This window comes from Alternaria incomplexa (assembly GCF_024043165.1).
Source record: "Alternaria incomplexa strain BMP 0042 chromosome Unknown scaffold_13, whole genome shotgun sequence".
NCBI lineage: Eukaryota > Fungi > Ascomycota > Dothideomycetes > Pleosporales > Pleosporaceae > Alternaria > Alternaria incomplexa.
Window position 1 is genome coordinate 994,132 of NW_026249862.1, and position 12,927 is coordinate 1,007,058.

The 12,927-nt window shown below is 52.7% G+C and overlaps 6 protein-coding genes and 1 non-coding gene across 7 annotated transcripts; 3 read left to right on the top strand and 4 right to left on the bottom strand.

The window, feature by feature from the left end:
* Positions 1-232: 232 nt before the first annotated feature.
* J4E90_008643 (uncharacterized protein) lies at positions 233-1,687 on the top strand (the record flags this gene model as incomplete). Its single annotated transcript, XM_051438166.1, has 3 exons — positions 233-791; positions 841-1,399; positions 1,447-1,687. The coding sequence occupies 3 exons, from the start codon at positions 233-235 to the stop codon at positions 1,685-1,687; spliced, it is 1,359 nt and encodes a 452-aa protein (XP_051288165.1).
* Positions 1,688-2,257: 570 nt separating this feature from the next.
* Positions 2,258-2,407, bottom strand: J4E90_008644. Its single transcript has 2 exons — positions 2,370-2,407; positions 2,258-2,344 (listed from the first exon to the last, which is right to left on the bottom strand). It is a non-coding gene; the product is annotated as a tRNA-Glu (tRNA).
* Positions 2,408-2,524: 117 nt separating this feature from the next.
* On the bottom strand, positions 2,525-4,729 carry J4E90_008645 (uncharacterized protein; the record flags this gene model as incomplete). Its single annotated transcript, XM_051438167.1, has 3 exons — positions 2,525-3,059; positions 3,112-4,625; positions 4,715-4,729. 3 exons carry the CDS (start codon positions 4,727-4,729, stop codon positions 2,525-2,527), a joined length of 2,064 nt encoding a protein of 687 aa, XP_051288166.1.
* A 2,906-nt stretch (positions 4,730-7,635) lies between these two features.
* On the bottom strand, positions 7,636-9,049 carry J4E90_008646 (uncharacterized protein; the record flags this gene model as incomplete). The annotated part of the gene is made up of 3 exons (XM_051438168.1): positions 7,636-7,749; positions 7,800-8,458; positions 8,506-9,049. 3 exons carry the CDS (start codon positions 9,047-9,049, stop codon positions 7,636-7,638), a joined length of 1,317 nt encoding a protein of 438 aa, XP_051288167.1.
* Positions 9,050-9,462: 413 nt separating this feature from the next.
* On the top strand, positions 9,463-10,086 carry J4E90_008647 (uncharacterized protein; the record flags this gene model as incomplete). Its single annotated transcript, XM_051438169.1, has 4 exons — positions 9,463-9,482; positions 9,536-9,763; positions 9,819-9,951; positions 10,003-10,086. 4 exons carry the CDS (start codon positions 9,463-9,465, stop codon positions 10,084-10,086), a joined length of 465 nt encoding a protein of 154 aa, XP_051288168.1.
* A 473-nt stretch (positions 10,087-10,559) lies between these two features.
* On the top strand, positions 10,560-11,489 carry J4E90_008648 (uncharacterized protein; the record flags this gene model as incomplete). Its single annotated transcript, XM_051438170.1, has 1 exon — positions 10,560-11,489. The coding sequence occupies one exon, from the start codon at positions 10,560-10,562 to the stop codon at positions 11,487-11,489; it is 930 nt and encodes a 309-aa protein (XP_051288169.1).
* A 184-nt stretch (positions 11,490-11,673) lies between these two features.
* On the bottom strand, positions 11,674-12,839 carry J4E90_008649 (uncharacterized protein; the record flags this gene model as incomplete). The annotated part of the gene is made up of 2 exons (XM_051438171.1): positions 11,674-12,741; positions 12,807-12,839. 2 exons carry the CDS (start codon positions 12,837-12,839, stop codon positions 11,674-11,676), a joined length of 1,101 nt encoding a protein of 366 aa, XP_051288170.1.
* Positions 12,840-12,927: the final 88 nt, after the last annotated feature.

Consider the following 12,927-nt stretch of genomic DNA (forward strand, 5'->3'; position numbering starts at 1 on the left):
TCTTTGACAATCGCGGACCAGCCGCGCCTCCGTTTGCCAAGCCCGGCCCCGGCAAATAGTATCACCGCGCGTCATGGCCGTCGCGCTCCCTTGAACTTTCCTTGAGCATCTCACGATCGACGTTCGCGCCTGGTCCACCTTTACCGCGACAAGTCACCGTTAATCGATCTCGCATCCTCCGCGCCTTCTCATCGATACCCTGATTTCGACGAACCAGGCCCAAACAGCCAGCATGGAGGACGTTGAGTTCAACCGATCGCATTCGAGGTCGCCGTTACCAGCGGCTGGCAACGACCCAGCTGATCCCCTGCGCCCCGAAATCGACGAGGAGAACGCTACCCCGAACCCCCCTATCGGTGATCCAGACCAAGATATGGAAGTGACAGAGGACCGACCCGGCGAGATGCCTGACCAGGACGACATCGAGGCTGGCTTGTCAGACAATGAGTCGGTGCTTTCCGAAGCGCTGGACGATGACCAAATGGACGAGCAGTTTGGCGATTTCGATATCAACAATGTTGCTATTGATGAGCGCCCGGCGCAAGCGATCGACGAAGACAACGTCAAGCAGATTGGTGTACACAAGCGAAAGCGCACTGCTGCTGAGGGTGAAGAGCCAAAGAAGAAGAAAAAGAGGGCTGAGAAGCCTCGCCGCAAGAAGAACAAGGATGGCGACGATGACGGTGATATTGCAGAGGGTGACAGGCGAAGCAAGCGGTCCAAGAAGGCAGGCAGGGTCCGAGCCGCAAGCCCAGAGGGCGATCCAGACGAACATCTGACCCCGGAAGAGCGTATGTATGACCATACCTAGACCCTCATATCTACTAACTGTGACTTTAGGACGAAAGAAGCAGCTTAATGCGCAAATCGACAGCATCGTTAGCACCAGCTCGAATCGCCGCCGCAAGAAGGATGGCATTGACCTTGAACAAATGGCCGACCAAGAGATTGAGGAGATGCGCCGCCGTATGGCAGCTGCCGCCGAAGCCGACAACGAAGGTCGAAAGCGCAACGAGCCTGCACGACACAAGCTCAAACTTCTGCCAGAAGTCACCGCCCTCCTGAACAAGAACACACTGAGAGATACCATCGTGGACCCCGAAGTGAACCTGCTCGAATCGGTGCGCTTCTTCTTGGAGCCCCTAAGCGATGGTAGTCTTCCCGCGTACGACATTCAGAAAGATCTCATGGCCTCATTAGCCAAGTTACCTGTAAACAAGGACACACTTGTCGCATCTGGCATCGGCAAGGTCATCATGTTCTACATCAAGAGCAAGAAGCCCGAGTTGACCATCAAGCGACAAGCCGAGCGCCTCTTTACAGACTGGACGCGTCCCATTCTTAGGCGGACAGACGACTACCGCAAGAAGGAGTTTGCCCAGGCCGACTACGACCCGAGGTATGTATTGCGCCTTCATATTTCGCTATGTATGCTAACAACCTTAGTCAAATCAAGACTACCGACAGGTCCGCTGCCAGCAGCCAAGCCGCCGCCTACGCAGCAAACCGAAAGAAGCAGCTCGAAGCCCCCAAGGCATTCCAGCGTGCCCGCATGGAGTCCGGTCCCACTACGTATACCATTGCGCCCAAGAGCAACGTTGTGTTCAACGAGAACGCACGCAGTCGTTCGAGCAACGTGGATATCATGAAGCAAATCAGGGGTGGTCGCAGCGGAGGCAGGCGCTGAGCTGGGTCTTACGACGCCATTCAAATGCGGTTTGCGTTTTCTTTTCTGTTCGGCTTTAGATAAGGTCATTGATCAGCTGCTCTGGACGTCACATTGGTACTCTGACATACTCTTGGGGTCTACGCATGGTAAAATTGCATAGCGGGCGTTACTTGTAGCTTCAGAGTTGGTGTGTGGGTTAGCCAGCTTCTTGTACACTATCGAATGCAGTATTCTTCTTCTGAACGTAACCTGAATGCTGTTATTTATTGTGTTGAACTAGTAATCATGCTTATCACGTATACTAACCAAGGTTGTGTTGATAATTCGAAGTGAGTATGATATACCTTCACTACGACATCCTCCTAGAGGCTAAGAATATAATAAGAGACACTGTCCATGCCAAGGAAGACTGTATGTAGGCTCGCTGGCCTAATGCGGCCTCATAACAGTCCTGAGCTAGAACCTCCCCGACCTTTGAACCCCGCCAAAGAGAAAGATTTTGACCTTGAAGCAAAACGCAAAAAAAAGAAGCTTCTATCACTCTTGCGACATGTTCTATAGTATGCAGAGAGCAAAAAGAAGATGATATTCCGACACCGGGAATCTGAATCGTTGTTAGAGGAGATCGAACTGAGGGGCAATCGAAGAAGCTTACCGAACCCGGGCCTTGCCGGCACTAAACAGTGAACTGACTCTGCAGATGAGAGCGGCAAATCCTAGCCACTAGACCATATCGGAAATTGATGGAAGTTTAGGAAAATAGAGGACAAATAATCGTAGTGGGTGGTGTTGTGGTGGAGTTGGAGGGTTGAAAAAAATTGTATACAGGAAAAGCCCCACTAAGTACAATCTAATCTACAACGAAATATCTAGATCGAGACCCAGGCCACCGATTCTGAAAACGTTGACGGTGTCTGCAAAGGTACTGTTGTTGTCCTTGTTGTCTGCCAACTCTACTCCATCGCGCGTGATAATCTCTGTGCTACCCACAGTGTTCACGTTGTAGAGATTAATATCATACGTGTTGCGGCCCCCTTCAATCGACAGAATGGTCGACTGGCACTTCTCGTCTTCCGTAACCCGCGAGCAATTCGTCGAGTAGTTGTTGAAGAAAGAGTACAGGCCTATTCCGTAGCCGAGAATGTTGTTGCTGCGGAGGATGCGCAGACCCCAGCCGGACGCTGTGCTGGTGGATGTAGAGTTCGTTCCATTCAGAGGCTTGTGTGTGAAGACTGGGTCAGACAGCGCGGGGTTGTTTGGGAAAGGCAGAGTGGCATCGGGGTTGGGCTGGTAGTAGGCTGTCTCTGTTTGGATCTGGCCCATGAAGACGTTCTTTGTGTCGACGAATTGGTATTCGTAGAGAACATGGTGCTCGACTGCGGTGCCGGTCCTGTGATAGCATTAGTGACTGTTGGCGAGACTACAAAGGTCGGAAAACTCACAGCCATATCCTCCCGTTGATACTCTCAACAAGCAGACCACGGCCGGCATAGAGAGTGAGCTGGCCGTCACCGTCGAGGTCATGATCAGAAGTCCACAGCCAGTTGTTCTCCATGTACAGTCCTGCACTGAACTTGGTGAGATGCATGGTCATGTAGGATACAATGCATTCCTCCTTCAGATTCGCGGCAGTAGTCGTAATGTTAGGCGTTGTTCCACACTGCTTGACTTGCTGGTCTGATCCCACGAATCCTCCGATACGCGCATGCACATCCCAAAGACCAGCAGGCTCGTCGGTATAGGTACCAAGATTGTACTCAATCAGAATGGCACCAGCCTGCGCGCCCTTTGTGCTGACGAAGAGATCGGACAACTCCACTCGGCCCTGTTCGCCTGGTCGGGCGATTTGGACGACTGGCTTGGGGTTGGCCATGTCGTTGAAGTAGGCGCCGGAGGAAAGAATCACAGAGGCAAGGGCTTCTCCAATGATGGTGGCACCGGGTGGGATGTAAATTGTAGAGGTGACCAAATAGTAGCCGGCGTCGATGAAGAGGATCTTTCCCTCGGCGTTGGCTTGGAGGATCGCGGCGTTGAGAGCATCGGTATCGTCGGTTCGACCGTTTCCAGTGGCACCAAGATCACGAGCGGAGAGGAACTGCGACAGGGGAACATCGCCATACTGAGGCTTCGAGCGCTCGTAGTATTTGCCATCCGCACCCAACAGTTCTGCCGGGCGCTTGGTTGGGTCAATAGCGCCACGCACCTCTACGGGACCTTGAGGCAGGTATCGGTGACCGTCAACCCAAGCTTCGATAGTCGAAGCACCAGAAGATCCTGCTAAGTACGTTCCGTTGGGACCAGCTACAGCGGTACGGACATTGTCGAGTTTAACATTTTCCAGGTAAAGGGATCCGGCAGCAGCAGGCTCGGAGTTCTTGGTCCTGGAGGTAACGATACCAATCGGGGTGTTTGTGATCTCGCTGTCAAAGAAGGTGATTGACCCCACATTGACTGCAGAAGGACCACCGTTGGTCATATTGAGTCCAACCTGGCAGTTGTTGATCGAGACTGACTTGTACGTCCAGCCCCAATCCCAGAGCTGCTCAATAGCGGTGGTGACATGATTGAAGGTAATGTTTCGAGTGGTGAATTGCTGGTTTCCGACGATGAATCCCTTGTTTCCACCGTTGAAAACGAGGTCAGTCATGAAACCACCGGATCCTGCCTCAACGAAAAGACCTTGATGTTGCGTTCCGTTTTCGGCGTTCATGTTGAAAATCACGTTCTGGATACTCGTCGCCTGTGCAGTTGGCCAATGGATTCCAGTAGGTGAATCCTTAGCCGACATTTTTGTTGTGTCAATGATGAGGTTCCGAATCTGGCGGAAAAAGGTGACCGTAGGATTGAAACCAAGTCCATTATCGCCGTATAGAGAGCCGTCGATCAGGCCGAAACTTGAGCCAGAGAAGTTGGAGGCAGCCTGAATGGTAGGAAGACAGTTTGGGTTTCCGATGATCTTTAATGAGTCAGTCACAACGTTATATATCACAAGTGCCTGTTTCCAAGTAAAGTCCAACGTGTTGCATGTACCCTACAGGTGTGCACCATATCTTCATCCATACGTAGATAAGTCAGAAGTGGGTGTAACTTCTAGGGTACGCTTCCTTTTTTTGCTTGGCTGACTTTGGTGATCCCATCTATCTTGCACTGGACAGAGTACATACCTGAGTATAGTAATAGTCGATGATAGCACTCGAGATCTTGTATGTACCACCTGGAAAGTACACCACGGCAGGCTGGTTAGTAGAACTCCCGCAAGTTCCAGGCGCACATCTGCCACCATAAGAGATCGCTCTCTGAATGGCGGCAGTATCATCATGGACTCCATCGCCGACTGCGCCAAAAGACTTGACATTCCGGAAGACGGTGTAGTTGCCAGGGTTCGGATTGTAGCTAGCAATGCCCTGGTGTTTGATATTTTCCATCCAGTATGGAGCACATGACGCATCCTGATCTACAGATTGGCGAGGTCTTGCATGGGGATGGGCGTGGCGGGGCGCGAAGTGTAGGTTGGAGGATCCATGGACATAGCCGTTGTTAGAAGGAGCGGACAGCGCGACTGCGCAAGAAGAGTACAATGCCAACACAACAGAAGATGCGGAGAGCAACATCTTCGGTAAAGAACGTAAAGAGCGACGGGAAAGTGAACAACAGAAGTTGAAGGCCGTCAGACTTCCGCAAGATCACATATTAATACAGCATGAGTAGGGGCGGATCTTTTGTCGCCCCTGTCATCATTTGGGGTCGTTGTAGGGCCGATCGACCGCGACTACATCCGGCGATCAGCGATGCGTATTTGCTTCGCTGATTGGGCACGCAGGCTGCGCGGTGCATTGCTGTTCGGGCTCGGATCGGAATCTGTGGCGTTCTTGTTGACGGCGTGTTTAGAAGATCTGAAACATTTAGTTCACCGGTTCGCAACGGATCATTGCAGCGCGAGCTAGCCCAATGTTAGCTTTCGCAATCAAACCATATACCAATTCCGGAGTCCTGGATGGGGGCGACACAGATTGTACGACCTGCACGTTGGGCGCATGATGCCTCCACGGACTGCGGGCACGCGGGTGCATTGTTGAGTCTCGGCCTCCTGCGTTAGCCTCGCAATGAATGGAAAACCACCACTTCATCTGAGGCAACGCTAACCGCATAGCTACATATCAGAAGAAGAAGTACATATGTTAGAAGCACATTGTTCTTAGAAGTTGTCATCTGCGAGTTATATGCTGTTGTAGGCCGCTGAATATACTCGCACCTGTCTGTTCATTCTACATATCTCGCCCCCAGATTTCGGCAGGTGGACGTGCTTGCGGGTTTATTCCCGGTAATTCGACATCACCGCGCCACGAGCTTCACTGACCTGGTTCCGTGCCCTGTGTAGGTTCAAGACAGGGGCGAATGCACATTCACGTCAACCTAGGGAAAAACTGAATAGGTCTGCAGCCTACATTAATATAGAAACATGCAACTCAAGTAAACTAACGTCGATGTAGGCTCCAGAACTGTTCAGCTTTTTAATTGTAGGAGGTGCATTGATGTATGAAATGATGTTCTTTCAGAAGGTGACGGTTACCAGAGATGACAGCATGTGAAAATGACAGAATTGGGGGTTGAAGAAATGCGCCTTTGATTCAGCCTGGGGCCTGGTCTCAGTTTGGGCTGGTCATCGAAGTATTGGAGGTTGCCAGATTGGGAGGTTGAAGTTGGGGATTGATAGAATTCGTGTCAGCTCCAAAGAAAATATGTCAAGGGTATGCGGGTTGATGAGTGAACAGCATGTCTGTTCAAGTGTACATCGGTCCGTTTTGCTGTACAGGACAGCTTGTTCGTACAAGAAATCCAACATGCTCGACTGATCAGTCGGGATAAGGAGGAATTGAAATCCCCGAAGACCGATAATCAGGTCCGAGTGAAAGACATCCATTCTTCGAGCAAGCAGTTTTCTTGTCATCCATAGATTGAGGGACGGAAGACTTGATGAACTGTTGTCGGTTTCCCTGCGTGAAAGAGAGTCCTGCCATGCTGAACCAGACAATCGAAAAAAGAGGGTTCAAAACAATCTCTGCTGTTCATGCTGAAGAGAAACGGCGAGCAAAACGAACGATCTGGAAGGAGGGTGCGCGCAACCACGTGACCGACCGCATCGGCAACATCGCAGCCCAAACGCCGACAATCCAAACTTTTGCGTATCCAAGTGCACCGTAAACGTCATCTTCGAGATACCCAACTCACATACCGCCTGTCGCTTTACAGCCCCTTCTATCGCCTCACCCCACTCTTCACACAACACACCGCCAGAATGTTCGGAGGTGAGTTTTGCCAGGGATTGACGCAATCAAGACAACAAGGCTGACGTGCACGACAGCACCACCACAACCATCCAAGCAGGAGCTTGCCGCGGCCGAGGCACAGACTATGACCGATATCAAGTGGACAGCTGCCAGCGCTGTCGTGCTGTACTTCTGTAAGAATGATCTGGGACTACATGGTGGTCGGATGGAGACTAACAGCCTGCAGCACCTCATCTCGTCGAATACGTCTCGAAACTCTTCTAAGCAGCGACTGCCCCCGCGATTACGAACTCGTCCGCAAAATCTAAAGCGCTGGACATGAACAGGTGTACGCACAGACGGAGTGAAAGAATGAAGCAATATACCAACGAACTACTGTACAACATACTCGCATGGCCTAGGGAATACATGCGCTTGTAACATTACTGGTTGAACGGACACAAATACCCTTACAGTATATGGGGATCGACGCATACGTCTAGAAGCAAAGAGAACTCACCAAACGCCATCTGACATGTGCGCAATGATGAGACGATGAATATTATGCAACGCTTGATTGTACGCCTTCTATGCATCCGTCCGCTGCTGCATGGTATCTCGCAACGCCCAACTTTTCGCAATATAACCTCTACATCACCTATGAATCGTACATGACAAATGCGCCCTCGTATTATGCCCTTATCGCTTTGCCGGCCTTGACTGCTTTGCAGTCTCCCACTCGTCGTATTCGTCTCTGGTGTCGTCGACCCACTTCTTGAGATGCTCGAGTTGTCGGTCGTAGTCTTTGAGGAGCTAAGATACGGTGTAAGTATGCGTGAGGGATCATGAGATGGGCTTCTTACCTTCTCCAACGCCTTCTGGTCTTCACCTGTAAGAAGCTCACCGTTTTGCTGCTGGTCAATCGTCTTGCCCAGCTTCTCAGTCTCCTCTTGTAGGATGCGCGCCCGCTCGCGCACGCCGGACATGCGCGCCCAGATCTCTTCTTGTCGCCCGCCAAGCACAGGATCAAAGGTCTGCTTCTCCAACTCGATGAGCTTCTTCTTCAATTCCTCCTCTGGCTGATCCATAACGTATCCCCGGTTTCGCAAGATCTGGACCTTGGTTGCAAGGGCCAAGGTTCGCTGGGTGAAGACGACGTGCTTGCGCTTAGCTTCGGTGATGCGCGATGCTACCGTCAGCTCATGGGCGTCTTTGAGAAGCGATAGTGCATTGTTGATCTCGTGCAGGCGGGTTCGTAGCGCGGTGACAGCGGCTGCTTGTTGCTTGATGCGTTCTCCAACTTGCTCAAAGCCACGCGCAAGCACGGGAATAGCACCTGGACTTGGCTTCTTGGACAAAGCCTCCTCCCATTTCCGTTCGTCTTCACCCTGCGAGGGACCGTAGAAGGGCGCTTCTTCAGGCTTGACCGAGTTGTAGAAGTAGTATTGGAAGACGCATTCGGGGCTGCTGGGATCCCACTTGTTATTCAGGATCCGTATCTGCTCGATGACCGACTTCTCTCCTGGCAAGTGTTAGCGCGACTTCAGCGGTGATCTCGAGGTGCCGTACTGTGACCGTTCATGGTATTAGCAGCGAAAGGTTGCGCGGAGGACTGGCGCAACTGCGGAAGCCCTTCGCGCTGTTGTTGGATGCTTTGCGCCTGAATGTTGTTCAGGACGGGCGCAGGCTGCAATGAGGCGCCGAAGAGGCTGTTGCTCATGTTTGGCTGTTGTTGCTGCCCCTGCTGCTGCTGCTGTTGCTGTTGCTGCTGAGGCTGGCCAAACAGACTTGAGCCGGCATTTTGTTGTTGCTGCTGAGGTTGTCCGAAGAGGCTTGAGCCTGCGTTCTGCTGTTGTTGTTGGGGCTGGCCGAACAAGCTCGATCCCGAGTTCTGCTGCTGTTGCTGCGGCTGTGTCGAGCCAAACAGGCTATTGGTGTTGTTCTGTTGAGGGGCGGTTGATGAGCCGAAGAGGCTGGACTGTGTCGTGTTCGACTGCTGCGGCTGTTGCTGCTGCGATTGACCGAAAAGACCGCCAGCTGGTGCTGTGGTGCTTCCAAACAGAGTGCCCGTCTTCTTTTCTCCGCCTGCCGGGTTTCCAAAGCTAAAAGACATGTTGAATAGAAGTCGTAGTATGCGCGTGTCCTTCTGGGCAGATTCGATAGTGATTCGAACGAGTGACGTTATTCAGGTCGCGGATGGAGGAGCTTCCAATGTTTGTTTTCGGTCGCGCGCAGGCACGCGAAGGAGGCGATCGCTGAAAGTAGGCGCTGGTATTATTCACAAAAACAATCAATCGGCGCGCATCCTGATTGATGAGAAGCAGGAGAGGCGTGTAAGGGCGCGGTGGAGGTGCAGATGGCGCAGTGAGAGATTGTTGTCTCTCGCTCACAAAGGTCAGGCACAAGCGCGGCCCATCGCATCCCTGCCAGTTTTAGTGAGCGCCAAGACCGACTTCCGCGACGACCTCACGAGCATCATCGCCAATTCGTGAGCCGATAGCCCGCCATTGGCACCTCACCCTCAAGATGTCGTCGCGCCAGCCCAGGTAAGCGCTCTCTGCCAATCTTATGGCGCTCACATATGCTGACTAATTTGCAGGTTCAACCAGCAAGCCCTTATCGACACCACCCCTCTACCCGACGACATCCCCAAGGTCAAGGAGCTCGGAGCCAGTTCTGCGCCCCTCCTAAGTGCCTCGTTCTTCATTGGCGCACGATGCAAGGCCTACAACGATGACTACATGATGTGCAAGACCGAGGCCAACGGCCGGGGAGAGTTTGACTGCATGAAGGAAGGCCGCAAGGTCACCAGGTGTGCGGCTAGCGTGTACGTACTGGCGGAAGGCCCAATATAGAACCCTGGGTATTGACAGCAGTGGCAGTATCAAGGACATCAACGAGAACTGCCTGGAACAGTTCCGCACCCACTGGCAATGCCTAGAGAACCACAACCAACAACTCTGGAACTGCCGGTCAGAAGAGCGCAAGCTCAACAAGTGTGTATTCGAGAAGTTGGTATGTCGCGGTTATCGTTGTGCCTTACGTCTTTCGCTAACACCACTTCAGAAATTGGAGAAGACGATACCAGATGCGCCAAAGGGCGAGACCCCAGTCCACCTGCGCACACGCAACATCTTTGCGACCCACTGAGCTTTGTATATAATTACCGCTGGGATGGACACAAGGAAAATGAACGACATCACTTGAAATGCATGACTAGGACGAATCACTGCACGACTGTTTATAAGGTGACGAAGCTATCAGTTTGCTGCAACTATAGGTCACGTACAACAGGTGATCTGCTACACTCCGACCCCTTCGTCAATGTACCCGCATTCATTTTCTACCGTATCTTCTTATTGCCGCGTTTCCCATCTTCAGACAATGCTACGTGAATCAGGCGGTTCACCGCAGCAACATTGCGCCTTCATGATTACCGCGGGGCTTGAATAGCCACTGTCACCAGCCATTGTTCGATAAGCCAGCGAACCCTATTAATACCCGTCGTCTTCGCAGTTTCTACTCCTGACAGCTCCGTTTCCCACACTCAGCATCACCATCTGCTCTTTTCCATCAATCCCCCTGACAGCGCTCAGATCAGCAATCACGCTGAATCCGACATGATGGCCACGTCAGCAGCAACTTCCGCCAACCCCTTCAGTGACAGATACGTCGAGTCTCCTACGCAGCCTATGAAGACCGTCGACACCGATGTATTCCTCAAGGTCAACACCAGCAGCAAGCCTGGCTATGACAGCGACAATGTATCTCACAACATCCAGCACACTATTCTGGGCGAGCCTGGTGTTCAATGGGTTCCTAACCTCAAATGGACCCCTCCCTCCTCCCGCGGCTCTCGCGTAAGTCTGTCCAGCATGGATGATTCGTCCACAGCGCCCTCCTCGCCGATTTCTGATGACACGGATGAGCCTATCGAGTGGAATAGTGGTAACCTCATGTACCTCATCAGCATCCTGAAGCCGGAAGAGCTTGAAGCAAGCACCCTCACCTTTGCTCCACCTCTTCTGGTGCTAGAAGACCTCAGATACCCATTTCACCTTCAACTCTACAACAAGGAACGCATACTGGTCGCCAAATCAGACCCAATTTGTTTGAGCCCAAAACAAGCCCGGTGCTCGATCGCTCATGACCTCATGTCAGACCACAAGCTTATCAACGCCACCATTGGCAAGCTGAACGCACTGTGGGCCATCCACAGTAGCTCAGTACCTACATTGGCGTCATTGCTACGGGGAATGGAAGAGATGATGACCGTTGCCGACGACGAATGGCAGCAGCGTATCTATCAGCTGAGCGGCGCAGTCGATGGAGACTATGTTGGCGAGTGTGTGGATGGAGAGTGCTCCATAGAGACCCGGCTGGAGTACTACCTGCTGCTGAAAGGCAGGGGCGCCCTGGAAGATTCTATGCGGTGTGTAAGTCATGTTTTGGGCTTGGACTCCGACGAGGAGAGGGCGGAGCGCGCGGAAATGTTTGGGGAGGCAGGTAGCTTCCTCGGGAAGGCGTTTGAGGAGATGCTAGCTGAGGTGTAGGGGTATGTTGTCGTCCCGGTCGTGTTTGGTATGGGTAGAAGCGATGGTAGAATGGGATGGGTACCTCCTGGCTTGTATGTTGGTAGCATGAAACGGGCTTGTTGCTCATCTGAATACAGTCAGGCTCTATCGAGCTACTGGGTATCTCTATCGTACATTCATAATCATTGCCACACTTCCAACATCAAGCCCTCCTTCCGCCTCCTCCACCGCCACCCCTCGCGGCCCCCAAGAACCTATCTCTCAGACTGCCCCTGTTAGCCGCCGCATTCCCTGCAGGTGAGCTCCTCAAGAACGAGCTGCCCTCAAGCAGCGAACTACTACCATCCATGCCGAAGCTACTACGCCCATTCCCCAGATCAACACCCAGACTAACCCTTCCAACAGCGGGATGTCCGCCTCCAAACATCATGCCCCCAGGCAATCCCGAACTTCTGCGGCTCGATATACGACGACCACTGGAGCGGCGTCTATGTGAACGCGTCGAACGCGCAGAAGCCAGACCAGGTGGAAGGGCGCTATTATCCACGTCGCTATCATCTTCGAGTTCGGAATCCGTGTGTTCGTAACTCCCGGCTTCTGGTACATCGTCATCGAGATCGCGCTCATCTTGCAGGACGCCTGCCATCTCAGCCTCCTCCATCTCCAACATATGCGATACTTCTGCTTCCAACATGCTGCCCTCAATGAAGCTATCCTCGTTGAACGGTACTGTGCTTTCTTCCTGGACATCGCCGCTGACTTCGCTAGCTTCCTCCTCTGATTCTTCGTCACTGGAGACCTCGGAGGCGGATGCGCTGGGTGTACTTTCGGCCTCGGGGACTTCGTCGTCAAGGTCTCTTTCTTCTTCGCCTTCTCCAGCCTCTTCCGCCATCTCTCCTCTCTCCCTTTGTTCCTCATTTGCGGCGTCTTGTTGTGCGGCTGCCAAATCCATCATAGCTTGCTCTCTGCGCTGCATCATCTCTTGTTCCTCCTTCTCGAACTTTTCGTCCTCCCTGGCTTGGAGTGTTTTGGTGACACCGGGCGGGCGGATCCAGCCCGCGCCGAATCTGCGAACATTGAGCTTACGCTGGGCGATTGTGTTTTCGTCGGCGGCTAGACTGGCGAGGAACTGGTTTTGAATGCGACGAGGGCCATGGTGCGAGGTAGGGCGTCGCTGGTTTTGGCCGTGGGCTGTGTCTGGCGGGGAATTCGGGTGGGTATCTTCGAAAGCGGCGTGGGTGGTGTGGTGGGAGGGCCAGAGGCTGGCGTCCTGGAGATATTGTCAATTGCTGTTCTGGTATGGCCTGTGTTTGGAGTATTTCCAGATGCACTTACTGGGCGCGGCGCGATCATAGGCAACGAAAACATCTTGAGTCGCGTGACGGCGTCGGACGTCGTGGAATGGAATGGGGAAGTCGCAAACAAACGATTGCGCGGGTTGTCGCGTCGGAACGCG